Genomic DNA, 21,575 nt, shown 5'->3' with positions numbered 1-21,575 from the left:
AATGTAGAGGCCAGAAGGTATCACATTCTATTATAATTAGGTTTGTCTCTGTATTGACATTTTGGTAAGTTTACAAATACATGTAATGTAGAGGCCAGAAGGTATCACATTCTATTATAATTAAGTTTATCTCTGTAGTCACGTTATTGTATATTCACAAATACTATAGAGGCCAGAAGGTATCACATTCTATTATAATTAGGTTTATCTCTGTATTGACATTTTGTTAAGTTTACAAATACATGTAATGTAGAGGCCAGAAGGTATCACATTCTATTATAATTAGGTTTATCTCTGTATTGACATTTTGTTAAGTTTACAAATACATGTAATGTAGAGGCCAGAAGGTATAACATTCTATTATAAATAGGTTTATCTCTGTAGTCACGTTATTGTAAATTTACAAATACCACTGAGGCCAAAAGGTATCACACACTGTATTATAATTAAGTTTATCTCTGTATTGGCATTTTGTCGTGAAATACCCCAGGTGGTTTAACCCCCATTAATATTAACTAGTCTTATAAATAAAACATGTGATATGTTATATACAAATGAGTATTTTGCAATATTGCTATGCGACAAATACGTTCCGATCCGGTTACGTGTATTTAAGTAAAGCTATACAGTAATGTTAGACATTAGGTTTATAAATTATACACCGACCTCGGTGGCGTCGTGGTTAAGTCATCGGACTACAGGCTGGTAGGTACAGGGTTCACAGCCCGGTACCGGCTACAACACAGAGCGAGTTCTTAAGGGCTCAATGGGTAGGTGTAAGGCCACTACACACGCTTCTCTCTCACTAACCACAGATCAACTAACCACTAATTTACTGTCCTGGACAGCCAGCCCAGATAGCTGATGTGTGTGTGTGCCCAGGACAGCGTGCTTGAACCTTAATTGGATATGAACACGAAAATAAGTTGAAATGAAATATAAATTATATATAGAAACGAAGATCACTTAAAATATCATAGGAACTAATTACATGTAAATCTTTGTTTCTTCGCGTCATTTTGCGTACATTTCCATTTCCATGTTCATAAGTTTGACATGTTTTTTTGTTCGTTTTTTTGTTTTTTTAGACACTTGGGGTAAGTTCAGTCAACCGTTTGAAGTGCCCTTTTTAATGACTTTTTGTTGTAAACTAATCATTCACAATATACAATACTAAATTGCCCTGAAAACGCGTTTATTAGCGTCTTTATTAAAAACATTTCTCTGACACACACCCCCCCCCCTCCCCCCACCCCCCAAAGATAGGCCCATCTGCCTTCGGTAAACTCAAACTTACCATTTTTATAATTTTGTGACCCCATCCTTTACTAAATCGTAGATCCGCCTCTGCAGTCAGGCGAGCACACGAATAATTAACTTTTTGAATTCTCAAATAGGCCTAAATGTATTTAATATTGTAAGCGTATTTCCTAAATTTTGCCCTGTATTTCACAATGAAACAAAATGACGTTGCTTAAAAGTTTTTGCGTGAACTTCGTTTTCATTTATAAATCCGTTCATCTTATTAGACTATTACACCCACAGGAAAAGCTATCGCCATTTTCTTTTTAACGCAAGCAACGCCAGTTTGTCATGTCGCTAAGTATACTAAGTATATAATAACACACTCGACGTGGTTGTATATACTTTTGTATTTGATTAGTCGAGGGCATATTCTAAAGAGCTGGTACTCGCTGAGAAATGTCGTTTAGCTGCGTTTAATATGCCACTCGCTGGGGCAGCGGCATTCGATACTATTAATTCAGCACACAGTCATACATCGACGACCTAACGTGAACTGCCGAGCGTTCCATTGTTTGCGTGTCACAAGAAACAGAAAAAGAGTATGCGTGAGACCTTTTATTGAGGTCGTTGCTGGTTTTAATGGTGTTGGGTAGGGGAGGGTTATATATCGGTCGCATTGTATTAATTTGCACTTAATTATGGAACATGTTTAGGCCTATTACCCTATAGGAAAGAAATTTCAGTTTGATTTATTATTTTTAAATGGTGGTGGTGGCGGGGGGTGGGGTGGGTGGGGTGGGTGATTATAGTTATTTATTCATATCATTTTATCTTCGTGCTTATATTCAAATAAGGTTCAAGCACGCTGTCCTGGATACACATCAGCATTCAGGAGAGGGGATAGTGGTTAATAATTTACTGGGTCATATCTTCAGAATGTTCATATTGTGACAACGAAGAACATCACTGGTGTAGGAAGCGGGTGGGGGGGGGGGGGGGCAGTGGCGTACGCTGGTTCGGACGAAACCCCCCCCCCCCCCCCCCCCCCCCCGCTGAAGCAAATGGTCCGCTTTCAGTACTAAAACATACAGGTTTATAAATATGGAGTTTCGGGTGGTGCAAAAACAAAATAGAAAAAGGTCCACTTGGTTCATATTCGAACTCCCCACAGGTCCAGATCACGCTACGCCCCTGGGCAAGGGGGCATGCGCCCCCCACTTTTCCAATATTTTGCTTTATATTTGCTTTATAATAGTGTAAAAGTGTGTAAATATAAAAGTGTGCCCCCCACTTTTTGGCACCTTCCTACGCCACTGAACATTAAATGAGTAAAATTAAACAAATAAGATTTTATATTCTGAATATATGTCATGCCAGGGGAGGTGGGGGGGGGGGGGGGGCTATTATTATTAAATGATAGAGCAGTTCAGAGAGACAAAAAAGGTGATTATACTGATACTGGCAACATGCCACTTAAAAAAAAAAAATTAAACACATATACAATGGTATATAGGACATTCTTACACTCACCCAGAAAAGTCGGTGTAGTGGTCGTACACCTCACCAACGAGTTATTAAGAACTTGCTCTGGATGAGAGCCGATACCAGGGTGCGAACCCAGGCCCTACCAACCTTAATTCATGTACACCACTGAGGCCGGTTGAGTATAGTCCAGTAGACAGGTACACCCAAACATAAACCCACAAGTACTAATACTGTAGTTATATAACGTAACTATAACACATTCGGCGTTATTGGTTGGGGATACCGGTGGTCCAGTGGCCGTTTGAGTATAGTCCAGTAGACAGCTACACCCAAACATAAACCCCAAGTACTAATACTGTAGTTATATAACGTAACTATAACACATTCGGCGTTATTGGTTGGGGATACCGGTGGTCCAGTGGCCGTTTGAGTATAGTCCAGTAGACAGCTACACCCAAACATAAACCCCAAGTACTAATACTGTAGTTATATAACGTAACTATAACACATTCGGCGTTATTGGTTGGGGATACCGGTGGTCCAGTGGCCGTTTGAGTATAGTCCAGTAGACAGCTACACCCAAACATAAACCCCAAGTACTAATACTGTAGTTATATAACGTAACTATAACACATTCGGCGTTATTGGTTGGGGATACCGGTGGTCCAGTGGCCGTTTGAGTATAGTCCAGTAGACAGCTACACCCAAACATAAACCCCAAGTACTAATACTGTAGTTATATAACGTAACTATAACACATTCGGCGTTATTGGTTGGGGATACCGGTGGTCCAGTGGCCGTTTGAGTATAGTCCAGTAGACAGCTACACCCAAACATAAACCCCAAGTACTAATACTGTAGTTATATAACGTAACTATAACACATTCGGCGTTATTGGTTGGGGATACCGGTGGTCCAGTATAATGTTGCTGAAACCGCGGTGCGTTTCACGGTGATGGTCAGAGTTACGTAAATAATAAAAACAGTTCTTGACATATTCACGGATACGAGCGCTCGCGGTAGCTCGATAGACTGGTGTTTGCGCCCAACAGTACATGAATACGATGTAGCAGAACAAGATGGTACCAGACTACCAGTCAAATTGTTCTCGAGCGCTTTTTTTGTTATTGTTTTTTTCTGAACACGCATCGGGCAACTACAGACATATAATTAGTCTAAACTGTATTGAACAACACAAAAGAAACAATGAATTTCTGAATCTGATTAAAATTAGCTCTACTGGTCTACCAGTAGATTTAACAGCATTGCGTGGACTCCCATGTCCAGGTGACATTTCATCTATAAATAACAATTTAAATATAAACTAATTACACTTCGCCTTTTATAGCGTTATTCGGGAGCATACAAATTTGTAAAATATCGGGCGAGACTATTTATGCAATAGGCGAACTTGTTGGTCTATTTCAACATTAAAAAACAGGGGGAAAAGTGCAGTAATAAACTCTGGTTTGTATACTAGTATAAACAGATTTTATGGCTATACCATCACGGTTTTTTTTCCGTCTTGAAACGAATTTTATATACAATTTTATATTGAAATTATTTTCCGGCATACTTCTTAAATCACCTGAATCATTTCGTATACCTTCGGCATAATCCCGAATGTTTTCAAATTCTTTTAAAATCACTGGCATGATTTTGCAAGTAAGGTTTTGATGGGTCGAAAGAATGAAAGGTCAACTGGACATGAGCTCCAACGGGCTGCTGTTTGATCCACATGTAATAGTGAAGCTAATTTTAACTAGATTGTCAAAATGGAACTAAAATGTTCACAAGACTAAGTTAATAGTTGCGTTTCTTTTGTTGGTCAGTATAAGTTACTGTCTAAGCATATTCGGGACGGTCTCTTATAAGCGATTATACAGACACGGCGGAAGCAAACAGACATTGGGGAAGAGGTGGGGGCTGACCGAAATCGAGGGCGGTGTAGGGTAATAGAGACGGGGGGGGGGGGGGGTATGTGCAGTCCTGTCTGTGGAATGAAGCATATACAAGATCCCTTGCTATTAATCGAAAAGAGTCAACCATAGAATGGCGGTAAAGGGTTTCCTCTCTAATTGTAGGCGGTACGTAGCTCAGTGGTACAGCACTCGCCTGATGCGCGATCGATCTGGGATCGATTCCCATTGGTGGGCCCATTCAGCTATTTCTCGTTCCAGCCGGTGCTTTAAAACTAGTGTAACAAAGGCCGTGGTATGTACTATCCTGTCTGTGGGACGGTGCATATAGAACATCCGTAGCTGCTAATCGAGAAGAGTAGTCCATGAAGTGGCGACAGCGGGTTTCCTCTCTCAATATCTGTGTGGTCCTTAACCATATGTCTGACGCCATATAACCGTAAATAAAATGTGTTGAGTGTGTCGTTAAAGGGACATTCCTGAGTTTGCTGCAGTTTTTAAGATGTTATCGACTAACAGAGACTTTTAACGATTGTAATTACATATCAAATATATTTTTTTCTGCATAAACTATTAATGTCTGTATGTTAAACGTGTTTCTGATCGTTCTAATATTTGTACTAGGTTAAATTTGATTTTATTTCCTAAAATATGTTTTCGTACGGACGAAATTATTTGAAGACAAAATACTGTTTGGGCTTCTTACAAATATTAAGACGACCAAAAATACATTGAATATACAGACACTGATATTCTAAACAAGAAAATATATTTAATATGTAAGTTTAATCGTAGAAATATTTTATTAGTCGGAAACATCTTACAATGCAGCAAACTCGGGAATGTCCCTTTAAATAAAACATTTCCTTCTTTTCCTGCCTCTCTCATTACCTTTATCGTCCATAACCATAATTAAAATGCGTTGAATGCGACGTCAAATAAGACTCTTTTTTTTCGTTTTTTTCCCCCCCCCCGGCAGTACAGAACTTTTATACACACTTCCCGATACACAGGGTAGCACATAGCTCGAGTCACCTCCAGCCCACTCCCCCCCCCCCCCCCCCCCCCCCCTTATCGATAGTGATATGTCAATAAGGGGAGAGCTGGAGCTAGACAGCGCATAACACGGCCTGTCAAGTTCGATGCACTAATTGTGGGACACTGGTTAGGGCCGGACAATACCTGAGTGAATTGGAACTGATGGTTAATCGATCCTGTGACCCATTGCTCCTCAGGTCAGTGCGCTACCACTAAGATACATTCCGAAACATTAACTACACGAAGACCGCGATCTATTCAAGGAAATTTAACATCGGTTTACGTATTACTTTAATGCTAAGGCCAGACCTTTTGTATTAGTTGCTTCTCGAATCCGCAGATATGTATGTATGCATATATGTATGTGTGTGTGTGTGTGTGTATGTGTATATAATATATACACATACATACTCACACTCACTCTTTCTCTCTCACACTCACTCTTTCTCTCTCACACTCACTCTTTCTCTCACTCTCTCTCTCTCTCTCTCTCTCTCTCTCTCTCTCTCTCTCTCTCTCTCTCTCTATGTATATATATATATATATATATCTCTATGTATATATATATATATATACATGTATATATTCCACAAAATTGAATGTAATAAGTATAGGCATTAATAACCAGCTGCGACTATAGTTACAGGGGAGTAGCCTACTTTGTATTGGGGGGGGGGGGTGCGGGGGTGTCGGTGGGTGTGCTGGGGGGGGGGCTTTGGTTGAGAGTTATGGTGGGGGTGGAATATTATGACCATAGCGGCATCCTTTGTCTATATTTTCCCTGGACACCTATAAAAATAACCTAATATTGCACTGTAACAATGGTTTAGCCTCAGTGGAGGTCTCGACAGAATCCCACCCACCCCCACCACCCCTGCCTATGCCCATGTCAGTTTGATTATATTTATTGACCCTCAACATTACCAACGAGCGATTGCGACACAGAAACTCAGCGAGGGCTTATTCAAGTTCATCCCGGGGTGAAAATCAGATAAAAAAAAGTTGGCATGGTTAACATATTTTGCCAAATTAAGTTACCTCCCGTAGAATTTTGTTCGGCTGCACGCGAATCGTAAATTCTATCTGTTGCAATAAATACCAAACAGCATGCATGGTATTTCATCAACGCATAATAAAGTAGCATTCATATACACATGGGTGGTTATACGGATCCTAAATGCGATATCCTCGGCCAATTCCGTAAATCGATAAACGACGAGTTCCGATTATGAAGTAGCTCAATCTGATTAAAATCAGCTCTACTGGGTCTACAGCACTGCGTAGACTCCCATGTCCAGGTGACATTTCATCTATAAATAACAATTTTAATATCGACCAAATACACTTCACCTTTTATAGCGTTATTCGGGTGCATACAAATTCTAAAAATATCGAGAGAGACTATTTATGCAATAGGCGAACATGTTGGTCTGTTTCAACATTAACAAAACAGGTGGAAAAGAGTAGTAATAAACTCTGGATTGTATACTAGTATAGGCCTAAACAGATTTTATGGCTATACCATCACGGGGTTTTTTTTCCGTCTTGAAACGAATTTTATATAAAATTTTATATTGAAATTAGTTTCCGGCATACTTCGTAATGCACCTGAATCATTTCATATACCCTCGGCATAATCCCGAATGTTTTCAAATTATTATCAAATCACTGGCATGATTTTGCAAGTAAGGTTTTGATAGGTCGAATGAAAGGTCAACTGGCCATGAGCTCCACCGGGCTGCTGTTAGATCCACATATAATAGTGGAGATAAATTTAATTAGATTGGAAGTAGCTAAGCTAGTAAGCTTCTCCAACAGTAATGTTTGGAGAAATTTATTTTCAAAGATATATTCAGATTTACATGATTTAGGCTTTTCCTCGTTCGTTTCTAAAAACACAGGTTAAAAAAAAAAGTTATTATTCATTTTAATGTTTCATGTCGGCGAAATTATTTTAATTGTATTTAGTTATGAAGATATATTTGAGTAAAATGAGCGGGTCTGAATCCTTTTCAAGATGTATTTCCACCAACAATATTAGTTGTAATCCATGTAAAAATGTGCAGCGATTGTTTGCAACCCCGCATAGCTGTTTTGCAGTAAATTGCGCACTACTAACATGAATAAACGTTGTTATCCAGATTCGGGCATTTTCATTTAATTCGGGCAAATGTAAACCTCTTCCCCCCCCCCCCACCCCCCCCCCCCCCCCCCCCCCCCCCCCCCCCCCCCCCCAAAAAAAAACAACAACAACAAAAAAACAAACAAAAAAAACAAAACAAACCCACACAGAGACAGAGACAGAGACAGAGACAGAGAGAGAGAGAGAGAGAGAGAGAGAGAGAGAGAGAGAGAGAGAGAGAGAGAGAGAGAGAGAGAGAGAGAGAAATGTTTTATTTAACAACGCACTCAACACATTTTATTTACGGTTATATGGCGTCGGTCATATGGTGATGGACAACACAGATATTGGGAGAGGAAACCCGCTGTCGCCACTTCATGGACTACTCTTTTCGATTAGCAGCAAGGGTTCTTTTATATGCACCATCCCACAGACAGGATAGTACATACCACGGCCTTTGTTACACCAGTTGTGGTGCACTGGCTGGAACAAGAAATAGCTGAATGGGCCCACCGACAGGAATCCATCCTATATCGATCGCGCATCATGCGAGCGCTGTACCACTGAGGTACGCCCCCTCCCCCACACACACAACTGGAGGGCAGCACACATATGGTCTGGCCTAAGATGGGGGAAAGTAGAGGTGGTACCCATATGGGCACAGAAGCAATTGTCCTCACCTCCCCACACCGGAAAATAGAGAAAATGTCCTTTAGTTCCAAGAGGTCTTTTTTGTCTTCATGTAGAAAATCTCATATTCTGAATTATAATTATAATTATAATAATTATTATTATTATTATTATTGTTCTTTTTTTTTTAACCCAGTTATTTTAGACTAACACCCACCTCCCATCCCCTCCCCTCCCAATCCAACTCGGACACCTGGCATAGCGCCGAATTATTAATTATCTGTTCAATCACCACCACCACCACCCCCTGCCAACTTTTGCTCCGACCCTGCTCTTGAAAACATTATTTAATGCACCAAAACAAACAATATCGGTGAACGAGAGGAGCAAATTATCTGACCTCCCGCGGTTCTTCCCAGGTCGAGTTTTATGAGACGCGCGGGGCTTTATCGTGGCATACTGCTATTTCCATTCCTCCATTTATCATGTTTGTGTTTACTCTAGCCATTCAAATCTGTTATGATAGCAAAACGCCGCCTTTGTTTAGCGTACTAACACAAACACTGTCAGCCCCCATAGCAACGTCGGTTGTTCACCGAAAGAGACTGTGTATATAAAGTTTCACTTGCAAGGTAGGCCCATTATGTTTGGGATATTATTTATTCCTCTTGTTAAGAGAGTTCCACTCCTCGACGGCCACCCCTACCACCCCCACTCCCACCACAACTATAAATACGTATTAGGTTGAAGTCATATGGCGCGTCCAAAGTGTGCTTGTATATGAATTTTAATTTAGAATTTATGTAATTGGATGTTTAATTATTAATGTGTAAATGTGTAGAATGGAACGTTTTTAAAATCTGTCATTTTGTAATGTACTATTATTTAGTATTATTTTCAAGTTACTTTGTTAAATTAAAATTTTAACTGACTAGTTCGATTCCCTTGTAGTAGCGTTTACACGATGCCTAAAAGTGGCGTAGGAAGATGCCAAAAAGTGTGTGTGTGTGTGTGTGGGGGGGGGGGGGGGGGGGGGGCACACTTTTATATTTACACACTTTTACACTATTATAAAGCAAAATATCTGAAAAGTGGGGGATCACATGCCCTCTTGCCCCTGCAATTAACACTGAGTTTGATTAATCTACAAACCTGTAACACATTTGGATAAAGTTACAATAGAGTGAAACAAGATTGTTACGTTAAAGCGAGGATAACCATTAAAAATGGGCTAGATCTCGTCGCAATATTAACCGCGCGTTTTTTACAAATAAAGTATTACAATCTAATTAAAATTAGCTCCACTATTACATGTAATAGTGTAATAGTGGAGCTAATTTGAATTAGATTGAAAGTATTACAAGTGCATTTCGCTGTGGTAGAAACATTAGGATGACCAGAAACACTTCGGATGTACGGAAATGGATAATCTAAGCAATAAAATCTTTAAAATTATTAAAATTTCACTTCTGAGATCATACGACTTTAACGAGATTAATTAGACGTTTTTTCTGCGGCCCGTTACATTTACACCAGTTTTTCTCAGCTAGGCACATACCTTTCCATAGGTTATCTAAATGCTCGTTCCACCATTCCTTTTTTCGTCAACCTTTCTTATGTCTCATCGAATCATATTTAAAAGTTCTAGTTGGTAGCGATGAATGCATATCCTCCAAGACATACTTGGCAAAAGTATTAAAAGCACCATCAACATCATTCTGTTCTTTATCGGATGCTTCTAATCTGTCAATTATTCTTTTGATATTTTGTAAACAATCTGCTGATGAGAAGAAATCACCATTTATCTGGGACGTATCACATTTTATTATGGTGGTGGAGAGATAATTAGACTCATTACATAATGCAGGGGTACCATCAAAATCAACTAACATCTCAGGTTAGAAATGAATGATCTAATTTCAAAATTGTACTAGGGTCAAATTTCCCAACACAGCCTGCTATATCTACAAGAATGTTCGGTCTTAACACTTCAAAATTACTAAAGTGATGTAGGGTTTCACAAGGACAGATACAATAATCTACAACAGAGATACCCCTCGACGCTAGAAAAGTAAAGTCATTCAATTTGTTATGTTTTCCATTCAACATACAAACATTTGCATTAATAAGGAAATCGATAAACATGCGACCATTAGCGTTAACTAATATCTATACTGTCTAGCAGGTATAACGTCAACACCCTCAATATAATCAATGAGGTCTCCACATCTACTGTTAATATCACCACACACATATGTAAGTCCTCGACGGTAGTAATTATGTATATGCATTAAAAGAGTATCAAAGAAGTCCGTTGCATCAACCGGTCTTGACGAATTGTCCGGTGGTTGATAACACACACACATGTAGTAAAACTATCATTTTGGTTCAGCCTACTAACAAACTTCAGCCATAAAATACCCTCATAACTATTATCTAAAACGGTAACATTAAAACACTTAATCAATGCACTTTTTACTAAAAACCCAATACCACCGGACCCACGTTTAGACTTAATATGACGCTGTACTCGTTTTGGCCAAACCACACATAGCCATTAACATTTAACGATTTATCACCAATAAGATGCATTTCACAAATACCTGTCTAAATTAGAAGAAAGAATACACGATTCACGTAACTGGTAGTTCTCTGGAGGTGGATCACTTGACCAACCCCCAACATTCTAAAACCCACATGATACCTATTGCGAATTCTGATTGGTGGACCTAGGTAGATCTCTGCTCTGATTGTGCGAACCTGCACGTTCTTGCTGACGCCAATCTCGACGATTGGTCTGTCAGCCACGGGTCACGTGAGCTGTGTTGATCAACAGAAGCACGTGCATCGCTGTTCCGACGCTTTCGGTGGTTGAAATGCATTCCGTTGTCACGTGTCGCGGTTTCTATCCGGGGTGCGTTGTTCACGTCTGTTGTTTCTGTAACTCCTGCGGTCACTGTCTCTGCCCCATGTTTCGCGCCTGTAGTTACCTTCAGCTCTGTATAACCGCCCTCCTGTCAATCTCAGCTGATCCTTGCCTATGGTATCTGCCAACACTTTCATATTTGACTCGTAAATGCGTTGATGAACCGGCTTGTCACTTATAATGTATATATCCTTGAAATTCCTACTGTCTCTCAGTTTCTGTTTAGCAAGCAAGATAGCTTTTTTATCATCGATATATTTACATTTGGCGACAATCACTCCTGAATATCTGTTGTTTCGAGTCTCTTTTCTTTCTGCACTTTCAACTTGTATATCGCGAATTTTCAAGCCATCTTTTATTAACCCATTCACTTTGTATACTATATTTTCCGCACTTGATTCGGGCAGGTTCTTTATAACAATGTTTAAAGCGGTATTATCGGTTCTCACAGCATCAGAATAAGACAGACTACGTCTTAATTCTGCAATATCTCGGCCAAGATCATCCTTCACCTTTGAATGATTGCCTTTAAGTGACGTCATCTCTCTGTTTACACTTTGCAACTTATCATGCATTTCGCCTCTAATTGCCATTATCTCATTGTCTATTGCACTTTTCATTTTTGTTAGAAGTCTTTCTTCCATATTATCTAACTTAGTGTCGAAATAAACAGTGAGGTCCTTGATGGCTTTCAACACATCACTGACATTTTTTACACATTATGGGGAGCAGTCTACCGCCTAGCCCGAGTACTCTGACTGTAAGAGAGCTAGACGGACATTTGGACATAAACACGCTCTCATTACAGTCAGAGACCAACCTATGTCTTTTTTTGGCAATTCCTGACTACCAGACGGTAGGCAACGAGTCCCGCTCTAATACCACAACAATCCTATGTTTGACGTCAAATACCTTTACATCAATCATTTTCGAGTTAAGTGATACAAAAAAATCCACATATTAATCACTAATACACTTACTACAGAAAGAAACCCGACAGCACCCACATTCAGCTACGCTTCGTGACACTCCGTCGCAACAATTGCAAAGCTCGGCGATCTATTTCGAGACGTAGACCACGTGATCGCGCACTGGGCGATTCCGCCTTGTGCAGCAGTTACAGGGGCCGTCTCATATCAAGCGGTTATTATTTTCATAAACAAATCGTCAGTCAAAAAAGAACTTGTAAATCAGCGACAAATATCATTGTCGTACTGTTAACTGCCAATGCGTATCGATGGGTAATCTCATTAATTGTGGCTACATTCTACGCTGAAAAAAAGTTCTAAACCTTTTTTTTAAAGCTCCCACACACCCTCTCGTTCTGAGTACAGTTTGTGGCCCTGATCAGAAATCGTGGTAGCGTACTTGAACATCAAACTGATATAAGCAGGTTAATTCCCGACATCGGACCTGGCAGTCATTTGTGGCCATACATGCATACGGCGAAACTCATCGCCATCGGTCCCTAGGCATCAGCTTGTCTACTATGACGGAACTCCTGTCTACAACTGATCATTGAGTATTGTGTTACAGAATCGGTCTTTGTTCAGTTGTTGAAAACAATTGGGCTGTGTTCTACGTAGGTTAATTCATTGTCAATAATTATTAACTACCATACATATATGTGATTTACATTTGCTTGGATAAAACGATCGTTTATATGAAATTAGTTATTAAGCAAACAGAATACTTACAACCAACCCAAAACAAAATTTGAACTATTTTTATTACTTAATTTACTAGTATCCTACCGCCTTTTTCTTCTTTATTTTTCTTTTTGCTTTTTAATGAGATATTACACCACAGTTTCACATTTGAGTCATTTCCGCATATTTCTTAGGGAGTGGGTTTCAGCTCAGTCGTTTGAGTGTTCGCGTCGCAGGATCGAACAACCTCGATGGATCCATTCAACCAATTGATTTCTTTGTCGTTCCAACTAATGCACCAGAACTGGTCAGTGGCCTGTGGGAAAGTACATATAAAAGATCCATTGCTAATGTAGCGGGTTTCTTCTCCAATACTCATATCAGAGTTACCAAATGTTTGACATCCAATAGCTAGTGATTAATTAATCAATGTGCTCTAGTGGTGTCGTTGAACAAAACAAATTTCAATATTTTTTAGTTTGATCTGAATAGCAAAACAACTATAAGATAAGTTTTAAAGATCGAATGAGCTATGCACCGATTCAATTTTGATTTTGCAGTAACAAGCATTGCCATCCTTCCCCTTAACGCCTCGGAATACATCTTATGATACCCCATCCCCTCAAGAGCGTTACGTAATTGTTGAAGAAAAAAACCCACACACACACACACTCTACTACTGTACTAATGACTAATTCATAAAACATAAAATAATCAAATTAAATTACTACTTACTTTATCTTTCATAAGAGGAGGCAGTACGTAGCACATACTTTTGCCGTATCCTGTCGATAACACCCAAATGTATCCTTCAAATTCAAAATGGAATCAATAATGTGTAATTGTTTTGGTTTAATGACGTAATGAAATCCAAATTCATCCAAAACGGCATTAGCCAACTCTTCCATGTTGTAACTTCGCTTGATATGAGACGGCCCCTGTAACTGCTGCACACGGCGGAATCGCCCAGTGCGCGATCACGTGGTCTACGTCTCGAAATAGATCGCCGAGCTTTGCAATTGTTGCGACGGAGTGTCACGAAGCGTAGCTGAATGTGGGTGCTGTCGGGTTTCTTTCTGTAGTAAGTGTATTAGTGATTAATATGTGGATTTTTTTGTATCACTTAACTCGAAAATGATTGATGTAAAGGTATTTGACGTCAAACATAGGATTGTTGTGGTATTAGAGCGGGACTCGTTGCCTACCGTCTGGTAGTCAGGAATTGCCAAAAAAATACATCGGTTGGTCTCTGACTGTAATGAGAGCGTGTTTATGTCCAAATGTCCGTCTAGCTCTCTTACAGTCAGAGTACTCGGGCTATCTACCGCCATACTGGATTTTACTGAAGTATTTGAAATATTCGGAATTTTTGATTCTTCGGATTCATCACATTGCTCACCTTTCTTTTTCTTGTTGAGATTGTCCGTAACATCATCGGCAACTGTGAAATGTCGTTTTCGGCTCTCAGACGGATGATTTTCTTTCACTACGCTCTGGGTCACCTTTCTCGTGCTTTCTTCCGCCATTACTGAGTTCACGAAATCTTGTGAGGAGGCAATATCCATCGTCATCACATGAATCACAGCATCCACAGTCCTTTTTTTCTTGTGTCTACACTAACTCTAGGCAAGCTTTGGAAGACTATGAGCACAGAGATATCTCTCAAACAAACTAAAAACTAACTTAAAAAAAAAGAAGCGCAAAAACACATACAGCAACAAAAATGTCAGCCTTTACCTCTCACGCATGCGCACAGATGCGCAAAGAATGAACAGGCCCACGTGCGTTTTTGTTTTTTTGTTTTTTTCTCCTGCCTACTCTATGGATTACAGAATTAACATAATTAGTAACTACGATACTCGCTTTATCCCACTCAAGGTGTATGGTTAAGCATTGTTATTTCACGGCATAAAATTAATCCTAAACCATCCCTCCTTTATTAGCCAGTTCCCTGTCCCCCCACCCTCCCAACTTTGTAGCAGCAGCAATGTTTTTTTTTAAATTTATATATACATGTATTTTATGTGTGTGTGTGTGTGTGTGTGTGTGTGTGTGTGTGTGCGTCCCCCCCCCCCCCCCCCCCCCCCCCCCCCCCCCCCCACCTTTTGGCACCTTCCTACGTCCGTGCAGTTATTACGTAGTTAATGGTCAACGCCATATTTTATGTTCTGACGTCACCTTGCCTCTTATTTTCACGTGTGACGTCAATGAACCGGTTAAACCCAACAAGATGTACCAGTGTTGTCTCCCTGTTAAACATTAAGTGTTAACATGTGCTGATGTTAGTAAATGCTGCGCGTATCACTTTAACGCGTATAATGTTGGTAAGTACAGTATAGCCTATATATAATCAACCGGCCATGTAACTCTGTGGTTAAACGATCGCCTGAGCTGCGATTGGTCATAGGATCGGTCACCATCGATGGAGGGCGGGACGTAGCCCAGTGGTAAAGCACTCCCTTGATGCGCGATCGGTTTGGGATCGATCCCCGTCGGTGGGCCCATTCGTTCCAGCCAGTGCATCACGACTGGTATATCAAAGACCGTGGTATGTGCTATTCTGTCTGTGAGATGGTGCATATAAAACACCCCTTGCTACTAATGGAAACAATGTAGCGGCGTAGCGGGTTTCTTCTCTATGACTGTGTCAAAATGACCATAAGTTTGACATCCAATAGCCGATGATAATAAATCAATGTGCTCTAGTAGTGTCGTTAAACAAAACAAACTTTACCATCGATGGATTTCCATGTTTCAACCAGTGTTAATATTTTATTTAAAAAACCGTGGTATGTACTGTCCTGCCTATAGGAAAGTGCATGTAAAAGATGTGTTTTATTTTTATCAGAATAGCATATGGGCAATGGCGGGTTTGTTAAATCAGTATCATATGTGCTAAATTTTATTCTGTTATAATGAGGTGATACTTTGATCAAATATCTGCCTGCCTGTCTGCCTGTCTGTCTGTCTACAACTCACTGTGTGGGACCGACAACTGATATTGGTAGTCGTAAAGATAATCTGGCTAGCACAAGTAAAGAAAATCATTATTTAAATTATAGTGCGTCCCATTCTTCTACAAAAATTTTTTATATATTTTTTTTTATTTTTTTTAAATAATTTCAGTTTAGTTTCACGTAAGAAGAAAAGTAAACGTGTTTTGAAAATAACACCCCCCCCCCCCCCCCCTCAAACCCCAACTATATTTGTAGGCAATTTAGAAAACAATCGGCTCAGAATTAATAACTAGTAGTAAATGCCATGCCATAGTATGAAAAAAGCATTCCCTTATGGGAAGGACTATATAAGTTTTGTCTTATTAATGATTTACTGTTGGGGCTCACTAACTATTAATCTAGTTCGTATAAGTTAACGGGTGGTGAACGGAGATAGGAAAGCAGCATAAATTGACCCCCCCCCCCCCCCCCCCCCCCCCCCAAAAAAAAAAAAAACTAAAAAAAAAACACGCGGCGGACCCCTCCCCTCTATTCCGCAGTTTGCTATCGTCATACCATATTAATGACCAGACAAGTATGCGCATGTAGTCTGTCCTGGATAGAACTCGACCACACAGATCGTCAGACATCCTGTTTCTAGCAGTGTAATTAAATGTCTGGTGAACTGCTCACGGCACGGTACGTCAGTTAACAAGGATGTCGATATGGAAGGGTAATGGGAGATGATTGGAGAGTTATTTAGCGACAGACGATACAAAGGCACTCTAGCCACTTTAACGATATAACAATAAAAACATTCGTTAAACTATTGAATGTAGAAATACTGTATAGCTCAGTGGTACTTAGAGGGAGAGAGGGAGGGAGACAGACAGACAGAGACAGGGGGAGAGACACACAGAGAGAGACAGAGACACACACACAAAGAGAGAGAGAGAGAGAGAGAGAGAGAGAGAGAGAGAGAGAGAGAGAGAGAGAGAGAGAGAGAGAGAGATATTTAGCGACAGACGATACAAAAGCACTCTAGCCACTTTAACGAATGTTTTTATTGTACTATTGAGTGTAGAAATACTGTGTAGCTCAGTGTTACTTAGCAACCCGGGGTTCAGTGGATTGTAGGATCGAGCCCATTCGTTGCCCCCCCCCCCCCCCCCCCGACCCAACCAGTGCTCTTCTGTTGGTGTACCAAACGCATGGTATGTGCAGGAAGTCCATATAAGAGATCTTGCTGTTGACTGCCACCGCCACCGCCACCGCCACCGCCACAATCAATACTACTACCACTAGCACTACTACTAGCACTACTACTACTACTACTACTACTACTACTACTACTACTACTACTACTACTACTTCTACTTCTACTACTACTACTACTACTACTACTACTAATAATAATAATAATAATAGGTACTACTACTACTACTACTACTACTACTACTAATACTAATACGTACTACTACTACTACTTCTACTACTACTACTACTACTACTACTACTACTACTACTACTACTACTACTACTACTACTACTACTACTAATACTAATAATAATAATAATACGTACTACTACCACTACCACTACCACTATCACTACTATTACAACTACAACTATCACTACTATTACAACTACAACTACTATTACAACTACAACTACTACTACAACTACTATTACAACTACTACTACTACTACTACTACTACTACTACTACTACTACTACTACTACTACTACTACTACTACTAATATTACAATTACTATTTCAGATGCCCTGCCTGGATTGATATAGTGACGAGAAACGCGGAGTAGCACCAAACAAAGATGAGCGCACGCCGCCGGAAGAAGGACGAGAAACCTCCGCCGGCCACGGGCCCGGGCAGCAAGATTATCTCACTGCCGGAACCTCTGAAAAAATTCTACATCAAACGGATGCCGGACACGAACCGGGTGCACCTCAAGTTCGGCACGGCCAACATGGTTCGTCTGCCCATCGAGATCTACATGAACGAAGAGGTGTGTTCGCTGGCCGTGCAGTTTACGGCGGAGAACAACCGGATCAAGAAGATTCCCAAGTCGCTGGGCAACCTGGAGCACCTGCAGCTGATCGACATCAGCAACAACAACCTGTCGTCGTTCCCGGCCACCATCTCCAAGTTGAAGAAGCTGTACTCGCTGGACATCACCAACAACAACATCAAGTCGCTGCCGCGGCCCATCCACAAGGCCACGTCGCTGAAGGTGCTCAAGGCGTCCAACAACCGGCTGAGGGGCCTGCCGAAGAACATCGGCAAGTCGCCGTCGCTGGACTTCATCGACGTCTCGCACAACCTGATCAAGTCGCTGAAGAAAGGCATGTACGAGCTGCCGGGCTTCATCAACCTCAGCGACAACCGCATCACGGAGATACCGCCCGTGAACGTAAAAAATCCCGTGATCAAGCGGATCGACCTGTCTCACAACTCGGTGGCCTTCATTCCAGACTCCGTGAGCAAGCTGAGGTGTCTGACGTGGCTCAACCTGTCGCACAACTCCCTGGACGAGCTTCCGCCGCAGATAGGCATGGTGAAGTATCTGTATTACCTGAACGTGTCGAACAATTCGCTGAAACTCCTTCCAGATGAGCTGTGCAGTCTGGGCTACGCCCTGGACACGTTTGACGCCTCCAACAACGAGATCGCCGTCCTGCCCAACGATCTCGAGAAACTGAAGAAGCTCAAGGTGCTGAACGTTGCCAACAACCAGATCGAGTTCGTGCCGAAAGGAATAAACGAACTGAAGTACATCGAGACGGTGAACGTGTCCGGAAACAAGCTTAACTCGATGAAGTTCGCCGTCAGTCTGGGCTCGCTGGAGCACCTGTACATCTCCTCGAACATGGTGGAGGTCATCCCGGAGGAGATCTCTCAGATGAGATCCCTCAAGACGCTCGACGTCTCCGACAACGGGATCAGGGAGCTGCCGGGAGCCGTGGGGAAGATAAAGACTCTGAAATCTCTGAACGTGTCGAAAAACAAAATCTCCGTCCTGCCCGACTCGCTGGGCCAGGAGCAGATCCTCCAGTTCCTCGACATCTCATACAATCGCCTGGCCTCCATCCCGACCGACCTGCGAAAGCTGCGCAACCTCGAGACGTTCCGGATGAGCCACAACGAGATCGCGGCCATGCCGAAGAGTGTCGACCACCTGTACCAACTGCACACGTTCGACGTGGCCAACAACGCCCTCACAGAGCTGATCATCCCTAAACCCGTGTGCAAGCTCTACCTGTCGCAGAACCCGCTGGTCATCAACCCGGAGGAGATTAAATCGGCCATGGTGATGATCGGCGACAAGGACCACCTGAGGAACCTCACCCACCTGGAGATCAGCCACCTGCAGCTGGACGAGATCCCGGCGTCCGTCTTCAACCTTCGCCTGCTCGCCCACTTGAACGTGTCCAACAACTGCATCTCCTCCCTCACCGCCAACATTGGCAAGCTGCGGGCGCTGCTGTCCCTGGACGCCAGCATCAACGAACTGACGGAGCTGCCCGTCGAGATCAGCGCCCTGTCGAAGCTTGAGCGTCTGATCCTGGCCAACAACACGATCGCCGAGTTCTCTCCAGAGATCCCGAAGCTCGTATCACTGGAGGAGCTGGACATGTCGTTCAACGCGATGAAGCTCCTCCCGGACCACTTCGGCGACCTGAACAAGCTCATCCGGCTCGACCTGTCCAACAACGAGCTGCTCACGTTTCCCATGGACCGCATCGACGTGCTGGCCTCGCTGCACGAACTGAACGTGTCCAACAACCACATCGACCAGATGCCCACGGGCTTCCCGTACCTCTACAGGCTCAAGATTCTCGTGGCATCCGGCAACGACATCAAGAGTCTGCCAGGCGAGTTCGAGAGGATGAGGAACCTGGAGATCCTCGACTTCTCCGACAACGTTCTAGAGGCCCTGCCCGAGAGCATCTGCAAGCTGCCGGCCATCAAGCAGCTGAACGTGTCCGACAACAAGATCGTGCTCGGCTTCCCGCGCGCCTGGGAGACGCTCAAGCAGAAGGCGAACGTGACGTCAGACACACAATCCTCGCACAAGTCTCGCGAGGAGCGAGACCGGCCCAAGAAAGAGGTCATAGAGGATTCGCCCAAGAGCAGCAGGAAGAAGAAGCGCGGGAAAGGCGCCAAGTCAGCGCCACCTGGCAACTGACCTGTATCATCGTTGATTCCACCACCCTACCTGAAAACTCTAAAAGAATTAACACTTATGGTTTCTTTCGTTTTTCTTTCTTTTTTTTTCTCTTTTTTTTGTTATGTTTTTTGTTTTGTTTTGTTTTGTTTTGTTTTGTTTTGTTTTTTGTTTAACTGATTGAGCAGGGCCAGGGGAAATCGGAGTTTGGGGACAATAGACTAGTTTTCCGATGGACAATTATAGTGTCCTGCAATTTCTTCCAAAACTGTAAAGCACCTAAAATAATACCATTCGTGTTTCCCCACCCTACCTTCCTCCCAACACTATTAAAAATATATACATAATGAAATACAATTTTGTACTTCTTTTTTTTTCAAAGCAAAAACACAATTATTTTCTACTGATTTATTAAAATGAAAAAAAATAAAATAATAATAAAAATCTATTGCTAAGAAAATTGAATGATAAATGATTATATTTGATGGTGTTCTAAACTTCATATACCCTTCTAGTATTACATATTCCACGCCCCTTACAGCTCCCTCCCCCAGTAACTCGAATAACCTTATTTTGGGGTTTGGTGTAAATGTGCGTTGATATTTAAAGCATGTTGCCTGGGTGATTCATTGGTCGTGTATAGTCGGCTGGTTTTTTGTTCTATGGTTAGATTCCCCCAGTAACTCGTGTAACCCGATTTTTAGGTTTGGTGTAAATGTACGTTGACCTTTAAAGCATGTTGTCTGGGTGATTCATTGGTCGTGTATAATCAGCTGGTTTTTGTTCTAGAGTTAGATGTATTACTACGCCGTACTCTAGAAATGAATATATTACTACGCTATAACTTTTGGTTTATAAGCAATCTGTGATCATTACAACAGTAAGTATCTATGCAAATGAAGATCATTCCAATGATAACGATAAGACTTTCGTTTATTTGATACCGTTGTTATTATTATAATACTAGTCAGGGGCGTAACTAGACTTTTGAAACCACTCAAAATCGTGTCATTCAGTCACTAGTAATTCCAATCTGTAAAACTTATTTTCTTACAAACGCTTGTATTGGTCAAATTCGTATGATGTAATTACGACTGTCATATCTTCATGAAACCCAAGCGTTGAATGACGTTGGGGATTCCCATAAAGTGGAGCGTTAATACGTAACGTTGAGAATTTAGTGCGATTGTTGAAGAAGAAAAAAGTGTACTCAACAGAATTATTTTGTACTCAAATGAGTACATTGCGTACACGTAGTTACGCCCCTGCTAGTAATTATGTTTATATACACACAGAAGTTCGAATTGGAGTTTCTAAAGACTACTTTCATGTTAAACCATTTCATTGTTTAACTCTTTCCAGGATATCAGTATATTTAACATGTTAATGATATGTACGAGATTTTTCTTAACGGTTTTAATATACTGTTTAAAATGA

At 41.4% G+C, this 21,575-nt stretch overlaps 1 protein-coding gene and 1 long non-coding RNA gene across 4 annotated transcripts in view; one reads left to right on the top strand and one right to left on the bottom strand.

The window, feature by feature from the left end:
- The window catches only part of LOC121372706, a 21,587-nt gene extending 6,843 nt beyond the window's left edge, over window positions 1-14,744 (bottom strand). The window contains exons 1-2 of one of the 2 annotated variants that reach the window (XR_005957969.1): window positions 14,414-14,744; window positions 9,998-10,219 (exon numbers count right to left, since the gene is read on the bottom strand). This is a non-coding gene — a long non-coding RNA (uncharacterized LOC121372706). The remainder of the gene's footprint in view (window positions 1-9,997; window positions 10,220-14,413) is intronic. The other variant, XR_005957970.1, reaches the window with a different exon arrangement.
- LOC121372693 (leucine-rich repeat protein lrrA-like) overlaps window positions 1-21,575 on the top strand; it is a 25,474-nt gene extending 3,899 nt beyond the window's left edge. Inside the window, exons 1-2 of one of the 2 annotated variants that reach the window (XM_041499158.1) lie at window positions 15,219-15,338; window positions 17,732-21,575. In XM_041499158.1, coding sequence (XP_041355092.1) covers window positions 17,787-20,159 — 2,373 coding nt within the window. In that variant the 5' untranslated portion in view covers window positions 15,219-15,338; window positions 17,732-17,786 and the 3' untranslated portion in view covers window positions 20,160-21,575. Of the gene's footprint in view, window positions 1-15,218; window positions 15,339-17,731 lie in introns of those variants that run through there. The other variant, XM_041499167.1, reaches the window with a different exon arrangement.

Source organism: Gigantopelta aegis, chromosome 1 (assembly GCF_016097555.1).
Source record: "Gigantopelta aegis isolate Gae_Host chromosome 1, Gae_host_genome, whole genome shotgun sequence".
Taxonomy (NCBI): domain Eukaryota; kingdom Metazoa; phylum Mollusca; class Gastropoda; order Neomphalida; family Peltospiridae; genus Gigantopelta; species Gigantopelta aegis.
The sequence above is the reverse complement of the archived record's forward strand: the minus strand, read 5'-3'. Positions and strand labels throughout refer to the sequence as shown.